This window comes from Lathyrus oleraceus, chromosome 5, assembly GCF_024323335.1.
Source record: "Lathyrus oleraceus cultivar Zhongwan6 chromosome 5, CAAS_Psat_ZW6_1.0, whole genome shotgun sequence".
Taxonomy (NCBI): domain Eukaryota; kingdom Viridiplantae; phylum Streptophyta; class Magnoliopsida; order Fabales; family Fabaceae; genus Lathyrus; species Lathyrus oleraceus.
The window spans coordinates 539,512,273-539,530,096 of NC_066583.1; the positions used below are offsets into that span (position 1 = coordinate 539,512,273).

The following is a 17,824-nucleotide window of genomic DNA, read 5'->3' on the forward strand; positions in this document are numbered from 1 at the left end:
AGATGTCGAGTCTGCTCTGTTAACCGAATGGGTTGTCGCCAGGTGCGCAAGGATATTCAGGAAATGCTAGATGAGGGAGTTATTGAGATCCTTCAGAATAGGAATGTTGACGAAGATGAGCCTGAGGTCAACGTAATTTCCCCAGTGTTTCGGATACCCGAGCCTGTTATCATCAAGTACGATGGTAGCAAGCAAAAGGTTTCTCCAACTCTTATCATTAAACCTGCCGGTCCAGTGCCTTATTCTTCCGAAAAGGCAGTTCCCTATCGCTACAATGTTGTAGCAGTGGAAAATGGGAAAGAAGTGTCCTTGCCTTATTCTTATGTTGTGAATATTGCTGACGTAAGTGGTTTGACCCGTAGTGGTCGTGTGTTTTCAGCACCACCGAAGCCTCAAGCTAATGTTGATTTTGTTGAACGCCCGGTTGGGAATGTTGTGAGCCCTCCGAATCCGGCACTTGCTGTTAAACCCTCCTCTGTACTGAAAACTCCTACTTCTGTTGGCCCTAGTGGCAATGAGAAAGAATATTGTGATGAGATGCTAAGGCTCATCAAAAGGAGCGAGTACAATGTTGTAGACCAGCTTCTACAAACGCCATCCAAAATATTTGTGTTATCATTACTCTTAAATTCAGAACCACACCGAGAGGCTCTGCAGAAGGTTTTGGATGTGGCATATGTGGATCACGATGTCACTATAGAGCAATTTGATAGTATTGTTGCAAACATTACTGCTTGTAACAATTTGAGTTTCTGTGACTCTGATCTCCCTAAGGAGGGAAGAGACCACAACTTGGCTTTGCACATTTCTATGAACTGCAAAGATGACGCCATGTCCAATGTGCTGGTGGACACTGGGTCATCCTTGAATGTATTTCCAAAATCCACTCTCTCGAAACTGTCATATCAAGGGCCTCCTATGAGGCAGAGTGGAGTAGTTGTGAAGGCCTTCGATGGGTCGCGTAAAACTGTGATTGGGGAAGTTGATCTCCCAATCAAGATTGAACCAGGTGATTTCCAGGTTACCTTCCAGGTTATGGATATTCACCCATCGTATAGCTGTCTCTTAGGAAAACCATGGATTCACGAGGCAGGCGCCGTGACATCCACCCTACACCAGAAACTGAAATTTGTGAAAAACAAGAAGCTGGTGGTGGTAGGGGGACAAAAGGCTCTCCTGGTTAGCCACTTGTCTTCTTTCTCATATATAGATGCTGAGGATGAAGTTGGAACCCCGTCCCAAGCTTTATCTATAGCTGAGCCTATTGAGAAGAGAGCTCCTTCATTTGCTTCCTATAAAGATGCCAAGTTGGCCATTGAACGTGGTGCAACTGCTGGTTTAGGAAAAATGATCGAGTTAGAAGACAACAAGTCCCGGGCTGGCATAGGATTTTTTTATGGGGTCTTCAACGCGCAAGGGTTATTCAAGAGTGGAGGTTTCATCCATACTGGTCAAGATGAAGAAGCTGCTGCTGTCTTGGAAGAGGATGCAGAGGATTCGGGCAATTTCATCATCCCTGGAGGAATCTGCAACAATTGGGTCGCTGTGGATATTCCTACAGTTATTCACAAGTCAACATAATGATCACTTTGTTTAAAAACCCTTCTCCCATGCCAAAAGGAGGAGTGATGACATTGTTGGCGCATAAATACAATGATATTTTCATTCAATAAATTCATGTTAAATGTTTGTTTTTCCAATTCTTTTCCCTTTTTGCTTTTTGCATGAAATTGGTGATCGCATAAAACCCTAAAAAATAGAATAAAAGCAATCTTTTCATCTGAATGATGATTTGCCTTGTTTGAATTCTAAAGCTTTTCATATCCAAAATCATTATGCAGGTTGATTTCTAGACCCATTGAACATAATGACCCAACGCTGTCTCCCAATTTTGAATTCCCTGTATTTGAGGCAGAGGAAGATGATGTTGAAGAGATTCCTGATGAGATTACCCGTCTACTTGAGCAAGAAGAGAAGATCATTCAGCCGCATCTTGAGAATATGGAAACAATCAACTTGGGGTCTGAAGATTGTGTGCGAGAGGTAAAGATTGGGGCACTTCTGGAGGAATCTGTTAAGAAGGGGTTGATTGAGTTGCTACGAGAATATGTTGATGTCTTCACCTGGTCATATGAAGACATGCCTGGTCTAGATACTGATATTGTGCAACATTTCCTACCCTTAAAGCCTGAGTGTGTGCCTGTGAAGCAGAAGCTCAGAAGAACCCATCCTGATATGGCAGTGAAGATCAAAAAGGAAGTTCATAAGCAAATTGATGCAGGGTTTCTGGTGACTTCTACATATCCTCAATGGGTGGCCAATATTGTGCCCGTGCCTAAGAAAGATGGAAAAGTCCGGATGTGTGTGGACTATAGAGACTTGAATAAAGCTAGTCCGAAAGATGATTTCCCTCTACCACATATTGATATGTTGGTAGACAATACAGCTAAATTCAAAGTCTTCTCATTTATGGACGGATTTTCCGGATATAATCAGATTAAAATGGCACCCGAGGATATGGAGAAGACAACATTCATCACACCTTGGGGAACATTCTGTTATCGAGTGATGCCCTTCGGTTTGAAGAACGCCGGAGCCACGTATCAACGAGCTATGACTACCTTGTTCCATGATATGATGCATAAGGAGATTGAGATATATGTTGATGATATGATTGCTAAGTCAAGAACGGAAGTTGAACATGTAGAGCACCTGTTGAAGCTTTTTCAGCGTTTGAGGAAGTATAAGCTTCGTCTGAATCCCAACAAGTGTACATTTGGAGTCCGTTCCGGCAAGTTATTGGGCTTTATCGTCAGTGAAAGAGGTATTGAGGTTAATCCTGCAAAGGTCAAAGCAATACAAGAGATGCCTGCGCCCAAAACTGAGAAGCAAGTCCGGGGTTTTCTTGGCCGCTTGAATTACATTTCCAGATTCATATCCCACATGACAGCCACATGTGTGCCAATATTCAAGCTCCTCCGGAAAGATCAGTCTCATGATTGGACCGAGGATTGCCAGAAAGCCTTTGATAGTATTAAAGAGTATCTGTCCGAGCCTTTGATAGTATTAAAGAGTATCTGTCCGAGCCTCCGATTCTGTCTCCGCCTGTGGAAGGGAGACCATTGATTATGTATCTGACTGTTCTTGAACATTCAATGGGTTGTGTCCTGGGTCAGCAAGACGAATCAGGGAAGAAAGAGTATGCTATCTATTACCTAAGTAAGAAGTTCACTGATTGTGAGTCTTGATACTCAATGCTTGAGAAAACATGTTGTGCTTTGGCTTGGGCTGCTAAGCGCTTGCGCCAATACATGTTGAATCATACAACTTGGTTGATATCCAGAATAGATCCAATCAAATACATATTTGAGAAGCCTGCTTTAACTGGGAGGATTGCCCGTTGGCAAATGTTGTTGTCTGAGTATGATATTGAGTATCGAGCTCAGAAAGCTATTAAAGGTAGTATCTTGGCTGACCACTTGGCGCATCAACCGATCAAGGACTATCAGTCAGTTTAGTATGACTTCCCAGATGAGGAGATCCTGTATTTGAAAATGAAAGATTGCGATGAACCTACACTCGATGAAGGGCCAGAGCCTGGTTCCAGATGGAGTATGGTATTTGATGGTGCTGTAAATCAATATGGAAATGGTATTGGGGCAGTAATCATTACTCCTCAGGGCACATATATTCCTTTTACAGCAAGACTAACTTTCAAATGCACGAATAATATGGCTGAGTATGAGGCCTGTATTATGGGATTGGAAGAGTGCATTGATTTAAGGATCAAGCATCTTGATGTTTATGGTGATTCGGCCCTCGTTGTTAATCAGATTAAGGGTGAATGGGAAACGAATCAGCCTGGTCTTATTCCCTATAGGGATTATGCAAGGAGGATTTCAACATTCTTTACTGAGGTTGACTTCCATCATATTCCTCGAGATGAGAATCGGATGGCAGATGCTCTTGCTACACTATCTTCAATGATTATGGTTAAACTTTGGAACGAAGTCCCCAATATCACGGTGATGCGCTTGGACAGACCAGCTCATGTGTTTGCAGTTGAAGAAGTAAAAGATGATAAGCCATGGTATTATGATATCAAATGTTTCCTTCAGAGCCAGACTTACCCTCCTGGGGCATCTGTGAAAGATAGGAAGACTTTGAGGAGATTGTCAGGCAATTTCTACCTCAATGGCGATGTGCTTTACAAGAGAAATTTTGACATGGTTCTGCTCAGATGCGTGGATAGTCACGAAGCAGACCTATTAATGACTGAGGTCCATGAGGGTTCATTTGGTACCCATTCCAATGGGCATGCCATGGCTAGAAAAATGTTGAGAGCAGGCTACTATTGGCTGACAATGGAGTCTGACTGCTGCAAGTATGTGAAGAAATGCCATAAGTGTCAGATTTATGCGGATAAGATTCATATTCCCCCGACACTTCTGAATGTGATTTCATCACCGTGGCCTTTCTCCATGTGGGGAATTGACATGATTGGCATGATAGAGCCGAAAGCGTCCAATGGACACAGATTTATTCTCGTAGCAATTGATTACTTCACCAAATGGGTTGAAGCGGCGTCATATGCAAATGTGACCAGACAGGTGGTAGTGAAGTTTATCAAGAATCAACTCATATGCCGCTATGGTGTGCCAGATAAGATCATTACTGATAATGGATCTAACTTGAATAACAAGATGATGAAAGAGCTGTGTAGTGAGTTCAAGATAGCACATCATAATTCTTCTCCTTACAGACCCAAAATGAATGGGGCTGTTGAAGCTGCTAATAAGAATATCAAGAAGATTATCCAGAAGATGGTTGTTACGTACAAAGATTGGCATGAGATGCTTCCATTTGCTTTGCATGGATATCGTACATCCGTCCGCACTTCAACAGGGGCAACCCCTTTCTCTCTTGTTTATGGCATGGAGGTTGTACTCCCAGTAGAGGTGGAAATCCCATCAATGAGAGTCTTGATGGAAGCCAAGTTGACTGATGCTGAATGGGTTCAGAGTCGTTATGACTAGCTGAATCTGATTGAAGAGAAGAGATTGACTGCCATGTGCCATGGTCAGTTATATCAACAGAGAATGAAGAAAGCTTTTGATAAGAAGGTCAAGCCTCGTATGTTCCGAGAAGGCGACCTTGTGCTCAAGAATGTCTTGTCTTTCGCGCCCGATTCCAGGGGCAAGTGGACTCCAAACTATGAAGGTCCATATGTTGTCAAGAGAGCCTTTTCAGGCGGTGCTTTGATACTTACAACTATGGATGGAGAGGATTTCACTCGTCCTGTGAATTCAGATGCAGTCAAGAAATACTTCGCCTAAAAATAAAAACAGAATAGCTCGCTAAGTTGAAAACCCGAAAGGGCGGCTTAGGCAAAAATGAGCGTCTCGGTGGATTGAAAACCAGAAAGGGCGATCCAGGAAAAAGTTAGAGACATAAAAAAATAATATATGTATCCCGCTAGATTGAGCACCCCATCCTGGGGCAATCTAGGCAAAAATTAGGGATCTGGCAAGTAACTGCATCTTGACAAGACTTTTGTTCTACGACTGTCATCCGTCAGAGATTCTTGTTCATTCATCACCAACCAAAGCTTCAAATACATCAGATTCAGAATTGGTGGAGAAATGGTCATTATGTTCAATGTAGCCCTTTTCCAATATATATCACCGATTTCAAATTTGTAAATATCTATGGAGTCTTGCCGTTTGCAGACTACCACTCTATCAAAGAAATTTGAGCCTTTTATCCAATTATTTGCACTCTTATTTGTTTCTATTCAACAAATGTTTTGCATGTTTTGATCGAGAAAATATCATTGTTTTAAACAATCAATTTTTTCATAACTTGTTTGTAAACAAAGTGAACATTCACAATGACGAAATGATGCTTAGGAGATCCTTAGTGCTCTCCCAAGAATGGTATGATCTCCAACAGGGTAAGACATTTGTTCACATGCCTGACATGACTGCATCCTCTTCCTCCCGAATTTTGTTGTGGTTTATCCCACCCAGTGGAGTGCTTGTTGAGATTCACCTCTCTTCCCTTCAGCAGGGTAACGACTTTCCCTTCCTCAACAGATGTGTTCTCTTTGGAAGGTTCGGTATTTGGTGGTTGGTCCCCAGATTTCCTTTATCTCCTCGGATAAATTCCCCAATAGAGTTGTTGGTGTGGTGGACTTTATCTGTGATAATTCTCGTCCCCAACTGGAATGACTGATGTTCGTCCCTCTGCAGAGATTTTCAGTAACAGTTGTCCTTAGTGGACTTGGTTTTCTCTCTTGAGATGTAGTACCATGTGGTTGATTCCTGGACCTGTTTGTGTTAGATATGTCTGTTTGTCAGCATTCATCATACATAAACCACGCATATACATGCATAATTATAACATTCAGATATTCATGTTGCATTTGTTGCCATATATCGTTGTTTGTTGTCTTCTGCTCTTTAGTGATGTATATCTCCCCAAGCAGATGTGTGTGTCTGATCTTTCCATATAGGGTCAGCCACATAGGCAGAAAGCGTCTATCCTTTCTTCCATATTCCCCACCGAGATATATCCTCGTGGATGTTGATTGTTTTTGTTCCTTCCCAACACATGTATTGGGATGGTTTTCCCCATTGAGTTATATCCTCACCGGGGCAAGTCTTGATTTGGTGTGCCTATCTGGTTCGATCCTAGATCGGTCTCTTGAGACTCTTTTCCTGTTTCCCCGTGGTAAATGAATAATTGCTCAATAATTAGTAATTATTATCCCCGGCGGAGTTTGTGGTTTTCTACCCTTATACCGGTAGTTGTAAACCCTATCTTTTTCTTTCTCCTGCAGAGTTAACCTTTTTGTTCATCGTAATCAATGACGGTTACTTTTCCCGTGGTCTCCTACCCAGTATCCGGTAGGTGTAATCCCTTCCTTGACGGTTATCTTCATCCAATATTCGGTGATGATATACCCTCATTTGCCTGGATAATTTCCCTAATTATGCAATTTATCCCCAGCAAGTCATCTCTCGTTTACCTTGTTGTTGTTGGTAAATAATTGTTTCTCTCGTGAATTGGTCATCATTATATACCTAGTTTTGGTATCCTGATGCCTTTTCTTTTTGGTCGATGTATCCTTTATTAACCCAGTAACCGGTTGTGGATAATCTTCCATGCGAGTATATTATCTACATTCTGACGGTAATAGATAATGTATCATGTGCTCTTTGGTCGAAGTCTTTTGTTCTTCCCCAGTCGAGTAAGATTCGTATCCCCTTTGCGGAACCGAATATCCATCCTATCATTGAGTTTGCTTTTAGCCCTCTTTTGGATGATGAGTGTCTTGGAAATATTCCCCAATTCACTCCTTGGTTGGTCACCTATTATATGCCCAGTAACCGGTATCCCTGGTGTTCCTTCCTTTCTGCTCCCCATTATGACTTTTTGTCCCCTGCGGAGTCAGAATCCCTGAGTTGAAATATACCTTTTAGGTCTTCCTCAGATGTTTTGAAGTTTTGATATCTCTCACCCTTATACCGGTCTTAGATATTCATTTCTTCCCAAGCATGTTGTATCTCTTGCCCTTATACCGGTGTTCAGATCACATGTCTCTTTGAGCTTATTACCCAGTAACCGGTAATACCTCATCCTGCTATTTCCCTAGAGGAGTTTTGTTTGGGTTTTCCCCAGCGCAGTCCCTTAGTGGATTGTCCCCATCTGGAGTCCGGATTTTTATCCGAAGTATCCGTTATGGATAATTTCTGATGTATTGGCATATTCCCCAATACATGCGTCTTTGAGTCAGCTCGGGTCTTTCCAATGGATTTATTCCTTTTGGAATTCTGCTCCCTAAGTTTTGAGTCGTGACCTGCTCACGCGTTTTTATCCCTTTTCTATCCCCATGAGAGTCCCAGAGTCTCTGTCCCATGGAGTGAATTACTCATAGGGATTGTCAGTGTCTCCTAATTTCTTTTCTTCTTTGTGGACACATATCTCCACAGAATGTTACCCTTTCACATACATACATTTGCATCATGAGGTCTCTTAGGGACCAAAATTCATCTCTTTGTTATTATTTAAGCCAATTCTACCTCGTCGAGACGAAGATTTTAACCTTCACTTCTCCGGCTAGAATGACCTTAAATAGGGGCATCTGTAAGACCCCAATTTTGTCCCTAAGATCCCTCATGGCATCATAACATTGCATTTGCATAGCCTCAAGGATCATTAGCATCTTGGTTCCCCTTGCCTTTGGGTGGGACTCTTTGTGAGTGGTTTGAGATCACCAAGCATGCTTGAATTATATATCATTGCTTTTCTCATTTTTTTACTAACCAAAAGCACAAAAATATGTCACTAACATCTTTTGTTTGTAGCTTGAGCAATCACAAGGTCAAAAGCTTCTAGGAGGTCCTTGATGCAATGACATGGCCAAGAGAAGATGAAAGCAAGCATGGTAATGGTTCCCAAAGCTCTCATCCATCAAATATGCCTCCCTAGTATCTCAATTCATTATTTTTGATCAAAGCAAGTCAAAGGATTTGAGGTTTGTTCCCCAGAGAAGCCCTAATTCATCTGTGCACCACAATGCCTTGCTCATGAAGCAACCTCAGCCCATGGTAAAATACAATCAAGGTAAGCTCTTTAATTCATCATTTCATGCATATTTGAACTTATTTGAGTGACCTCAATCATCAATTCATCAAGATATGGGTTGTAGACTTGAGAAGTTGATCAGTCAATTCATCTGACTATTTTGAAATGCACTGAGACCTAACTTTTGATGTGTTGGTCAAATGGAGATGGTTCCCAAAGAAAAAATGTTCTTAAGGACAATATAAACAACTTTCATTTTCATCCAAAATTGATTTGAAGCTTGGAAGACCATCTTCCATTCCAATACATTATAGGTCATTTTGACTGAAACCCTAATTTTGGGTCAACTTCCCAAGAACATAACTCATTCATTTTTTATTATTTTGATGTGGGATCAAATGCATTGGAAATATTAAGATGTCTACTTCAAATGTTATGTTGAACAAAATTTCAAAATCTCAAAGGAAATACATGTGATAATGCAAGACATTATAGGTCCTTTTTGACCAAATGCATTAAAAGGCAAAAAAAATCCAACTTCAAGTGCCCATAACTTCTTCATAAAAACTCCAAATGATACACAATTTAAGTCAATTTTAATTTTCTTGAAAAGATCTACAACTTTGATGTTGGAGACTTTTCCATTTGAAGCTTGCATCATCAAAATAGAGGGGCTTGAAAACTAGCCAATTTTAGAAACCTTGCATTGACATGTTTTGCACATCACACTTTAAACTCAAATTTCATAAATTTCCACATTCCAAATGGATTTTTTCCCAACATAACAATTGTTCCTTACATCAAAACCTTTCCAACCATTACTCACATGATCATGTTTGGATTTTTCCATTGGGACTTTCGAAGAGATGAATATTTAGGTACAAATGAAGAATTCACTTGAAATCTTGGTGCATAAACAATTGCCTTGCAAGTCACACGTCCAATTCCATCTGGCTGGTGTTCAGAACTCATTTGGCATTGTTTTTGGGCCTTGTGCATGATCATGCAAGCCCATGCAATGAAGCTTCACATGCCATGCACACGGATTGCTCACACTCTCCTTGCCACTTCCTCTATAAATAGAGACTCCATTCCACTCATTTCACACGCCTAATTCAACCTGAAATGCTGCAGAATTCTTTCCATAGCCATCAGTAAAAAAGCAGGTTCACTTTTCTCATTTTTTTCAGATCTGCAACTCAACTTCATCTGGTTCAATTCTTAGATCTAATGCTTCTAAACCTTCATCATACATCTCATTAAACTTCTGTTTTGGCAAAGCAAGCAAGGTTTCGTGTTCAAATCACCAGAACTCAAGCTTACATTCCAACTGGTATTTTCTTCGATTCTCCTAATCCATTGACCTATTGGCTTAGATTTTGTGTTGGATGAAGTCCTCTCAATAGAGGCATCATGTTTATGCTTTTAATTTTTTAAATTCATTGAGTTCATGATGAACACCAGATTTTTCCATCTCTGATTTCTCACACTATGGAGATCTAGAGGGAAAATGGATGGTACAGGGATGATGTTCATCATCCCAGCTTTCTAATGATGTATAGATCGCACGATTTGGTTAAGGTTTGAATTTCTGCAACTCTGGCCGGAATCCTGAGGCTCATCGGAGAAGACGGTGGCTCCGGTGGCTTCATCATCTCCAGTTTGAATCCTGGCCGTGTGATCTAATTTCCAGATTCAATCTGGACCCTTGCTTGTTATGACTTCTATTTTTTCCCCAAATGATTGCATTGACTTTGGTGTTCCATGAGCGTGCGCCTTTGGATCCTTGGATCTGCCAGCTCAATTAATGAGCTCAGATCCAAGGGCTCTCGTTTTTTTACATTTTCTATTTTCTGTTTTAATTCCATTTTATTTTCTTAAATTCCATTTTATTTCAAAAATCAATATCTCTTTCATTTTTTATCCAAAAATTATGGGACCAATTGCATTAGTCTCCATATAATTTCTAGTTTCTCTTTTAGATTTTTAATATTTTTTATTTCATCATTTGATATTTTTTGTGAATTTTCTCTTTTCTGGTTATTTTTAATTCATTTTAATTAGTTTTTGATATTTAAAAAATACAAAAATATTTTCCTAACCTATTTGGATGATGATGGATCTATGAAAAATATTCTCATCAATTTTAAAATTGATTTGAGATTTATTTGAGATTTTAGTTCAATTAGGTTATTTTTATTCATTTTTAATTGATTAAAAATAGTTTCTGACTTTTAAAAATGCTGAAAATTTTTGTCAAACTTTGTTTGACCTTGTTGAGCTTGGGATAAATTACTTGGACCTTCCAAGGTTAATTTGAAGTAATTTTGAAGTTTGACCTTTCCATTTATTTTTATTTCAAGTTTATTTTAAATATTAAAAAATGCCAAAAATAGTTTGTTCATTTCTTGACTTCCAATCTTCATCTCACTTCTGTTTTTGATTGTTTGACTTTGACTTTCAATGTCATTAGTCAACAAATGAGGATTGGTACATGTTATTTCATTTAATGCACTTTAATTTTGCCATTTCATTTCTCTTATTCATTTCCTCCTTCTTCTTCTTTTTTCCTTTTGATCAATGAGTTGAAGGTTGATAAGTTAGCATTGATTAGGGAGATTTAATATTCCTTGATCCAAATCTAATTCATCTTGATCAATTGATCAAGTGAATGGCTTTGCATTAAGGATAGGTTGTTTCCTAAATCATGCAAAAGGCTTAAACCAATACAAGATCAATTCTCATTTTCTTTTTGGCATGGCAAGTTGTTAGGACTTGGTTCACTAATCAAGACTCCTAACTTGTGTTTGTTGCCTATATTATTATTGACCGGCCTCAGATAGTTGTGACTTCTACATAAGTCCAATTACGATTACTTAACATAGCGCTAAATTTGCCTTGAGGCACACTAACTAATAACCACTAACAATTAACATTTATTTTATGCACTTTACTTTCTTGCAATTTATTATTCTTGCACATATTATTCATTTGCTTTTTCCTTTGCTCATTGGAGCACATGTTTATGTTAATGCCATTTGCCTTTTGCCCACTTCGGTACATAATTGTGTATAAACTTTTGTGCTTGTTTTTGTCTGTTTGATTGTGAACCAAATGCCAAGAATTGAACAATAAGGACTTAGAATTTAGGAACCATACCCAAGAAAATGGAGTTTGAAGAGCAACTAGGCCTCCTGCCTTTAGAATTCTTAAAGCTTTTGAAGATGAATTGAAAGGACCATATTTTAAACTCCCTCTTGTCCATTCTTTGATTGTTTATAGAACTTTTTGATGTGTTTTTCTTGTGCTAGGGGATTCCAACCTTGAGTCACTTTGAGGAACCATTACCATGAGCATCCAAAGTGAAAGATACAAAAGCCATTGGAGGATTCTTAGAAGCATGATCTGTGTGTTTGATTGCTTGAAATATTTGCTTGTGATTGCTTTATTCCAAAGGATGGGAGCTACTTGGATCATCAATATGATCTCAAGAGAGGAACTCCTAGTGTGGTTCATTTCTTTCCCTTTACCCTTTTTGTTTTGCTTAGGACTTAGCCATTCTTCTTCTTCTCTCCACTCTAACCCAAGCCAAAACCTCATTGTGCAAACACTTGACTTTTGTTTTCAACATTAGAAACTTAAGCCTTATGCTTTTGATTTTCAAACTTCCTCTTCATAACACTTGTTGAATTGAACCTTTAAGTCAACTATGACCATTTTTGTATATACTTCTAATTGGTAAATATAACCCATTCAAATACTTTTGTGGTTTCAATGGCCACTTTCTTAATCAAACTTTTTTCATAACCTTTAGCTATTAGGTTTGAGTTATCTTTGTGGTAGATGTAATACTCACCTTCATCCTTAGTGATGGACAATGAGCCTTCCATGCTTATTATAGGGTTAACCCCTCACTAGCATGTTGAAGCTATCCTCACATGGTGGATTTGTGGTTTTAGGTTGAGTTTTCTCCCTTTGTTAACAAAAGACCTTAAGGCTTTTGGACCAACCAATTCACTCACTCATTTTGAGATTTTTACCCCGAACTACGAGGTTTTGATCCTAATCTTTTTAAGATGGTACGTAGGCAATGGGTTCATCCATTCAAACACAAAATGTAAATAAACTTGTATATTTTTTTTCATCCCTTCAATCATGTTTGCACAAATAAAATTTTCACAAAATACCAACCTTACAACAAGCATGAAAAGGGCTCCCTAGGAGTACCTAGGATGTTTTGGGTGCCTAACACCTTCCCATTGCATAACCAACCCCCTTACCCAGATCTCTGTTTCTTTTACTAGTTTTTGTTAAAACTTTTAGGTTTTTGTTCGCTTTCTAACCATTCCTTTGGATAAATAGAAGTGCGGTGGCGACTCGACTTGTATGATTTACCTTGAATTTAGTCAATATCTCTAATGGTAACGAATACCCCGCTACAGGGACATGTATTTTGCCCTAGAGTTGATGTTGTAGATCCTTCTGGCCCATTCGTTTTCAATGTCCAAAAGCTTCACGGTGGACTTCTTTGTGATAATCATCTTTACCCCCAGGACATAGGAGACAATGCAGTGGTCGTCGCAGTCTGCAAATCTCCATAATTCCTTCACAAGGAATGTGTATACAAGACCATAGAGCCTCTTGAAGTAGTTTCCCCAACCTTGTTTCTCTAATTCTGTAGTGAGATCAACACCGTTTCTCTTCAAGTTGTCAAAATTCACCAGCAGTTCACACAATACTTCCAACTTATCAAATGGCGTGGAAAGATTTATATGAGGGGGACGGTCAAGAACGTGGGATTCTTTGTAAGTAGTTATTTAAGTTGTAGTAGTTTGAGTAGCATCCTATTGGGGAGCTTTAGCACGTTGTTCAGCAACATCCATTTGCTGGGAATATTAATAAACTTGTTGTTGTTGAGTATCCATTTGAAGTTGTAGAAGATGAAGATTATTGATGAGGATGAAGATTGATGAAGTTGCATAGAAAACTGAGCGTAAGAGGGTTTGTATGGGCTGTGAGTGAAAAGTGTGAAAGTGTGAAATATGGTAAATATATATACCTAACCACATAACATGTAAAACGACAGCGTATATAATGAATAGGGAACAACAATAATAATTATTCCAGAAAACTGAGTTGACATGCTTGGGGAGTAATAAATGCAGCTAATGATGGTTGTCTAATCTCAAGAATATGCACACTGCTCGAGGAGATATCAACAGTTTGGCTCTTGAGTTCTGAGCTAGACAATTGTCTAAAAGATCCAAGGCCACACGTTTGAGAGACCACGTGTTGATGTTTCTGACATCAAGAATACCAAAAGGTTTCTGATTCAGAAGGTTTCTAATCCAGATAACATCTAACTTGTAGAAGTATTAGAACCAAAACCTGATAAGCCACTGATGATTAAGTCAGAGCCTATTTCACATTGGAGAGGGGAGACATAAGTTCAGATTTATTCTGGGCAATCTGCCATATTTAAATGTTTCAGAATGAAAATAAATCTATCTTCAATTAAGGGTTTTATGAAGATATCATCCCATTGATGGTTTGTATCTATGAATTTTAAAATTATTACCCCTTTATGAACATAGTCTCTGATGAAATGATGTTTAATTTCTATGTGCTTCACTCTGGAACGCAAAATAGGATTCTTACTTAAACATATGGCAGCAGTATTGTCACAAAAGATAGGGATGTTACTCTCATATATCTGAAAGTCCTCAAGCTGATTCTTCATATAGAGCATCTGAGTGCTGCATAGTGAAGCTAAAATGTATTCTGCTTCTACAGTTGAGAATGAAATGGTTGATTGTCTTTTTCTAGCCCATGAAATGAGGTTTCCTCCTAGAAACTGATAGTTCATAGATGTGCTTTTACGTTCCAATCTGTCTCCAGCGTAATTTGCATCGCAATACTCAGAAAGCATATACTTTGATGTTTTCTTGTACATCGGGACCAGGTTAGGCGTTCCTTTCAGATACCTTAGGATTCTCTTAACAGTAGTTAAGTGAGATTCCCTTGGATCTGACCGAAATTTGGCATAGAGACAAACGTTGAATAATATGTCTAGACGTGTAGCAGTCAGATAGATAAGAGAGTCTATCATACCATGATAGAGTTTCGGACAAACCTTTTGACTTACCTCTTCTTTCTCCAGAATGCAAGTAGGGTGCATGAGAGTCTTTGTTGGTTTGCTTTATGACATTTCAAACTTCTTCAAAATATCTTTTATATATTTTCTTTGATATACATAAGTAGCATCTGATGTTTGATTGATTTGAATCCCTAGAAAGAACTTTAGTTCATGCATCAAACTCATTTCAAATTCAGCTTGCATTAGCTCAGAAAATTCTTGACAGACAGACGGGTTAGAAGAACCAAATTCAGCCTGCATCAACGTATATCTGACAGATCATAATGTCATTTCTGATGTTTTTACAGAAGAGAGTAGAGTCCAATTTGCCTCTAATAAAATCATTTTCCAGAAGAAAAGAACTTAGTCTTTCATACCAAGCTCTAGGAGCTTGTTTCAGACCATAAAGAGAATTTTTTAGTTTAAAAACATGTTCTGGATATTTTTAGTTTTCAAAACTAGGAGGTTGATGAACAAACACCTCTTCAGAAATATATCCATTCAGAAACTCACTTTTGACATCCATCTAATATAATTCAATCGAGTTATTTACATCAAAAGATACAAGTAGACGAGTAGATTCTAACCTGGCGACTGGAGTAAAGGTTTCATTCTAGTTCATACCTTCCTGTTGACTATAACCTTGTGCTACCATTCGTGCTTTATTTCTGACCATTTCACCATTTTCATTGAGTTTGTTTCTGTATACCCATTTGGTTCCAATCACATGGGTTCCCTTGGGTCTTGCTACAAGATCTCAGACATCATTCTTTGCAAATTGATTAAGTTCTTATTTGATTGCCAGAATATATTCTTTGTCTTGAATAGCTTCTTCACAAGATGTTGGCTCTATTAGAGATACTAGTCCCAGAAGTGTTTCTTCAGAAGTTTTGAATGTCAATCTTGTTCTGACAGGTTCATTCTTGTTTCCTAGAATCATTTCTTCAGAAATATTCAGTCCATTTCTTGATCTTTTCTGAGTGATTGAAACTTCAGGTGCTTCTGACGTTTCCTTTTCTGCTTCTTCAGATTCTTTGGTCTTTTCGTCAGAACCTGCAAGAGTTATTTCTAAATCTGCAAAATTGTCAACTAGCTTTGACTTTTCAGAGTCAAGTTTATCATCAAATCTGACATGTATTAATTCTTCCACAATTTGTATTTATGTATTGTATACTCTATAGCCTTTAGAGCGTTTTGAGTATCCCAACATAATACACTTTTGTGCTTTAGAGTTAAACTTGTTCAGATTATCTTTAGTATTCAGAATAAAACAAGAACATCCAAAAGGATGAAAATAAGAAATGTTGGGTTTTCTTCCCTTGCACAGTTCATAAGGAGTCTTCTCAAAAATATGTCTAATAGAGATTCTATTCTGAATGTAACACGATTTATTCATAGCTTCAGCCCAGAAGTGCTTAGCCACATTTGTTTCATTGATCATGATTCTGGCCATTTCTTGGAGGGTCCTATTATTCCTTTCTACAACTCCATTTTGTTGTGGAGTTCTAGGATGGGATAAATCATGGGATATTCCATTAGATTCAAAACATTCTTCAAAAAGTTTATTTTCAAATTCACCACCATGATCACTTCTGACTTTGATGATTTTAGAGTCAAATTCATTTTGTACTTTTTAGCAGAAACTAGTAGAACACAAAATGTGACTCATTCTTGTGACTTATGGATAACAAGTTATGCATTAATCCTTCAACATAAAGGACATCAGAAATAGAGGGAAGAGATCCATTACCAATTATTCAAGATCCTCTGATTCTTCCTTTCCGATTTCCTCCAAAGTCTACGAAACCAGCATCTTTAAGTTCCAAGCTTTGGAACATATGCTTTCTTCCAGTCATGTGTCACGAGCATCCAGAGTCAAGGTACCATGATTGGTGTTTTAACTCTGCTGCATAAGATATCTGCAACATATACTATTTTATCTTTTAGTACCCATAATCTTTTGGGTTCTTTATGATTAGTTCTCCCAGAGTTTCTGACAACTTTGAATTTTCTAGCATTATTGATTTTTTGTGTTTGTGCATGTGCGTAATGATAAGAAAAAGGAGATTTCAGTTTCTTTTCTGCGGAACATTTTAAATCATCTTCATCAAAGTCATATCATATTCCTATTTTCTTATTGTGACTAACACCATAAATTATATAAGTTATTTTTCTTCTTTCAAGTCCTTTGTTCAGGAATTTCTGAAAAGTCTTTTCATATTTATATATGATGGTGTCAGAAGTGGGTGAAGCTTTAGAAAGAGTTTCTTCAAGTTTTAAACATTTTATGGTTGAGAATTCATTTTCCTTTTCAGGAATAAATTTGTTTTCTTTAAGTTCAAAAACTTCTTTCTCAAGCTTATCACACTCTTCAACAGTTTCTTCATGAACCCTTTTTAGGATCTTGAATTTTTATCGAAGCTTTTGATAAGAGCTTAGAGATTCTGATAAACAGGCTCCCAGAGTCAGATTCCTTTTCAAATGAACTTTCAGAAGTGGTTGCCATGAGTGTAACGTTTGCTTGCTCCTCTTCAGAATCAGATTATGAGGCTTTCAATTCAGAGTCATCCCATGTTGCCATGAGTCACTTCTTCTTTGCTTTGAAGGAGCTTTTATTGAAACCTTCCTTTCTGGAGTTGTCTTTCTTGAGCTTTGGACATTCATTTATGCAGTGTCCATGTTCTTTTCGTTCATAGCAGGTCACTTCTTTGTTGGATCTGCCTCTGAAGGTTGACTCTGGACGATCTCCCTTCTGTCTGGGTCTTCTGAAGTTGTTATTTCTTTTTCTCCAGAGTTGTTTGATTCTTCTGGATGTAAGAGATAAATCCTCTTCATCATCAAAATCTTCCTTCTTAGAGTCAGCGCCGTCTTCTTCTTCAGCTTGAAAGGCTTTGTTCCTTTATGGCTTCCTTCTTTCTGATTTAGGTTTTAGAGCTACTAATTTGTTTTTCTTCTGAGGTTCATGTTCCTTTAGCTCTATCTGTAGCGGTGTATTAGTCGCCTTATGATTTATTGATTAAACCAAAAGCAAAGCATACAAAGGTAGAGTCGCCACCGCACTTTTATTTATCCAAAGGAATGGCTAAAAAGCGAACAAAA

At 38.3% G+C, this 17,824-nt stretch overlaps 1 protein-coding gene across 1 annotated transcript in view; it reads right to left on the reverse strand.

Moving 5' to 3' along the window:
• The window catches only part of LOC127081940 (uncharacterized), a 35,962-nt gene extending 21,420 nt beyond the window's left edge, over positions 1 to 14,542 (reverse strand). The window contains exon 1 of the mRNA XM_051022167.1: positions 14,293 to 14,542. Within this exon, the coding sequence (XP_050878124.1) occupies positions 14,293 to 14,542 (250 nt within the window). The remainder of the gene's footprint in view (positions 1 to 14,292) is intronic.
• Positions 14,543 to 17,824: the final 3,282 nt, after the last annotated feature.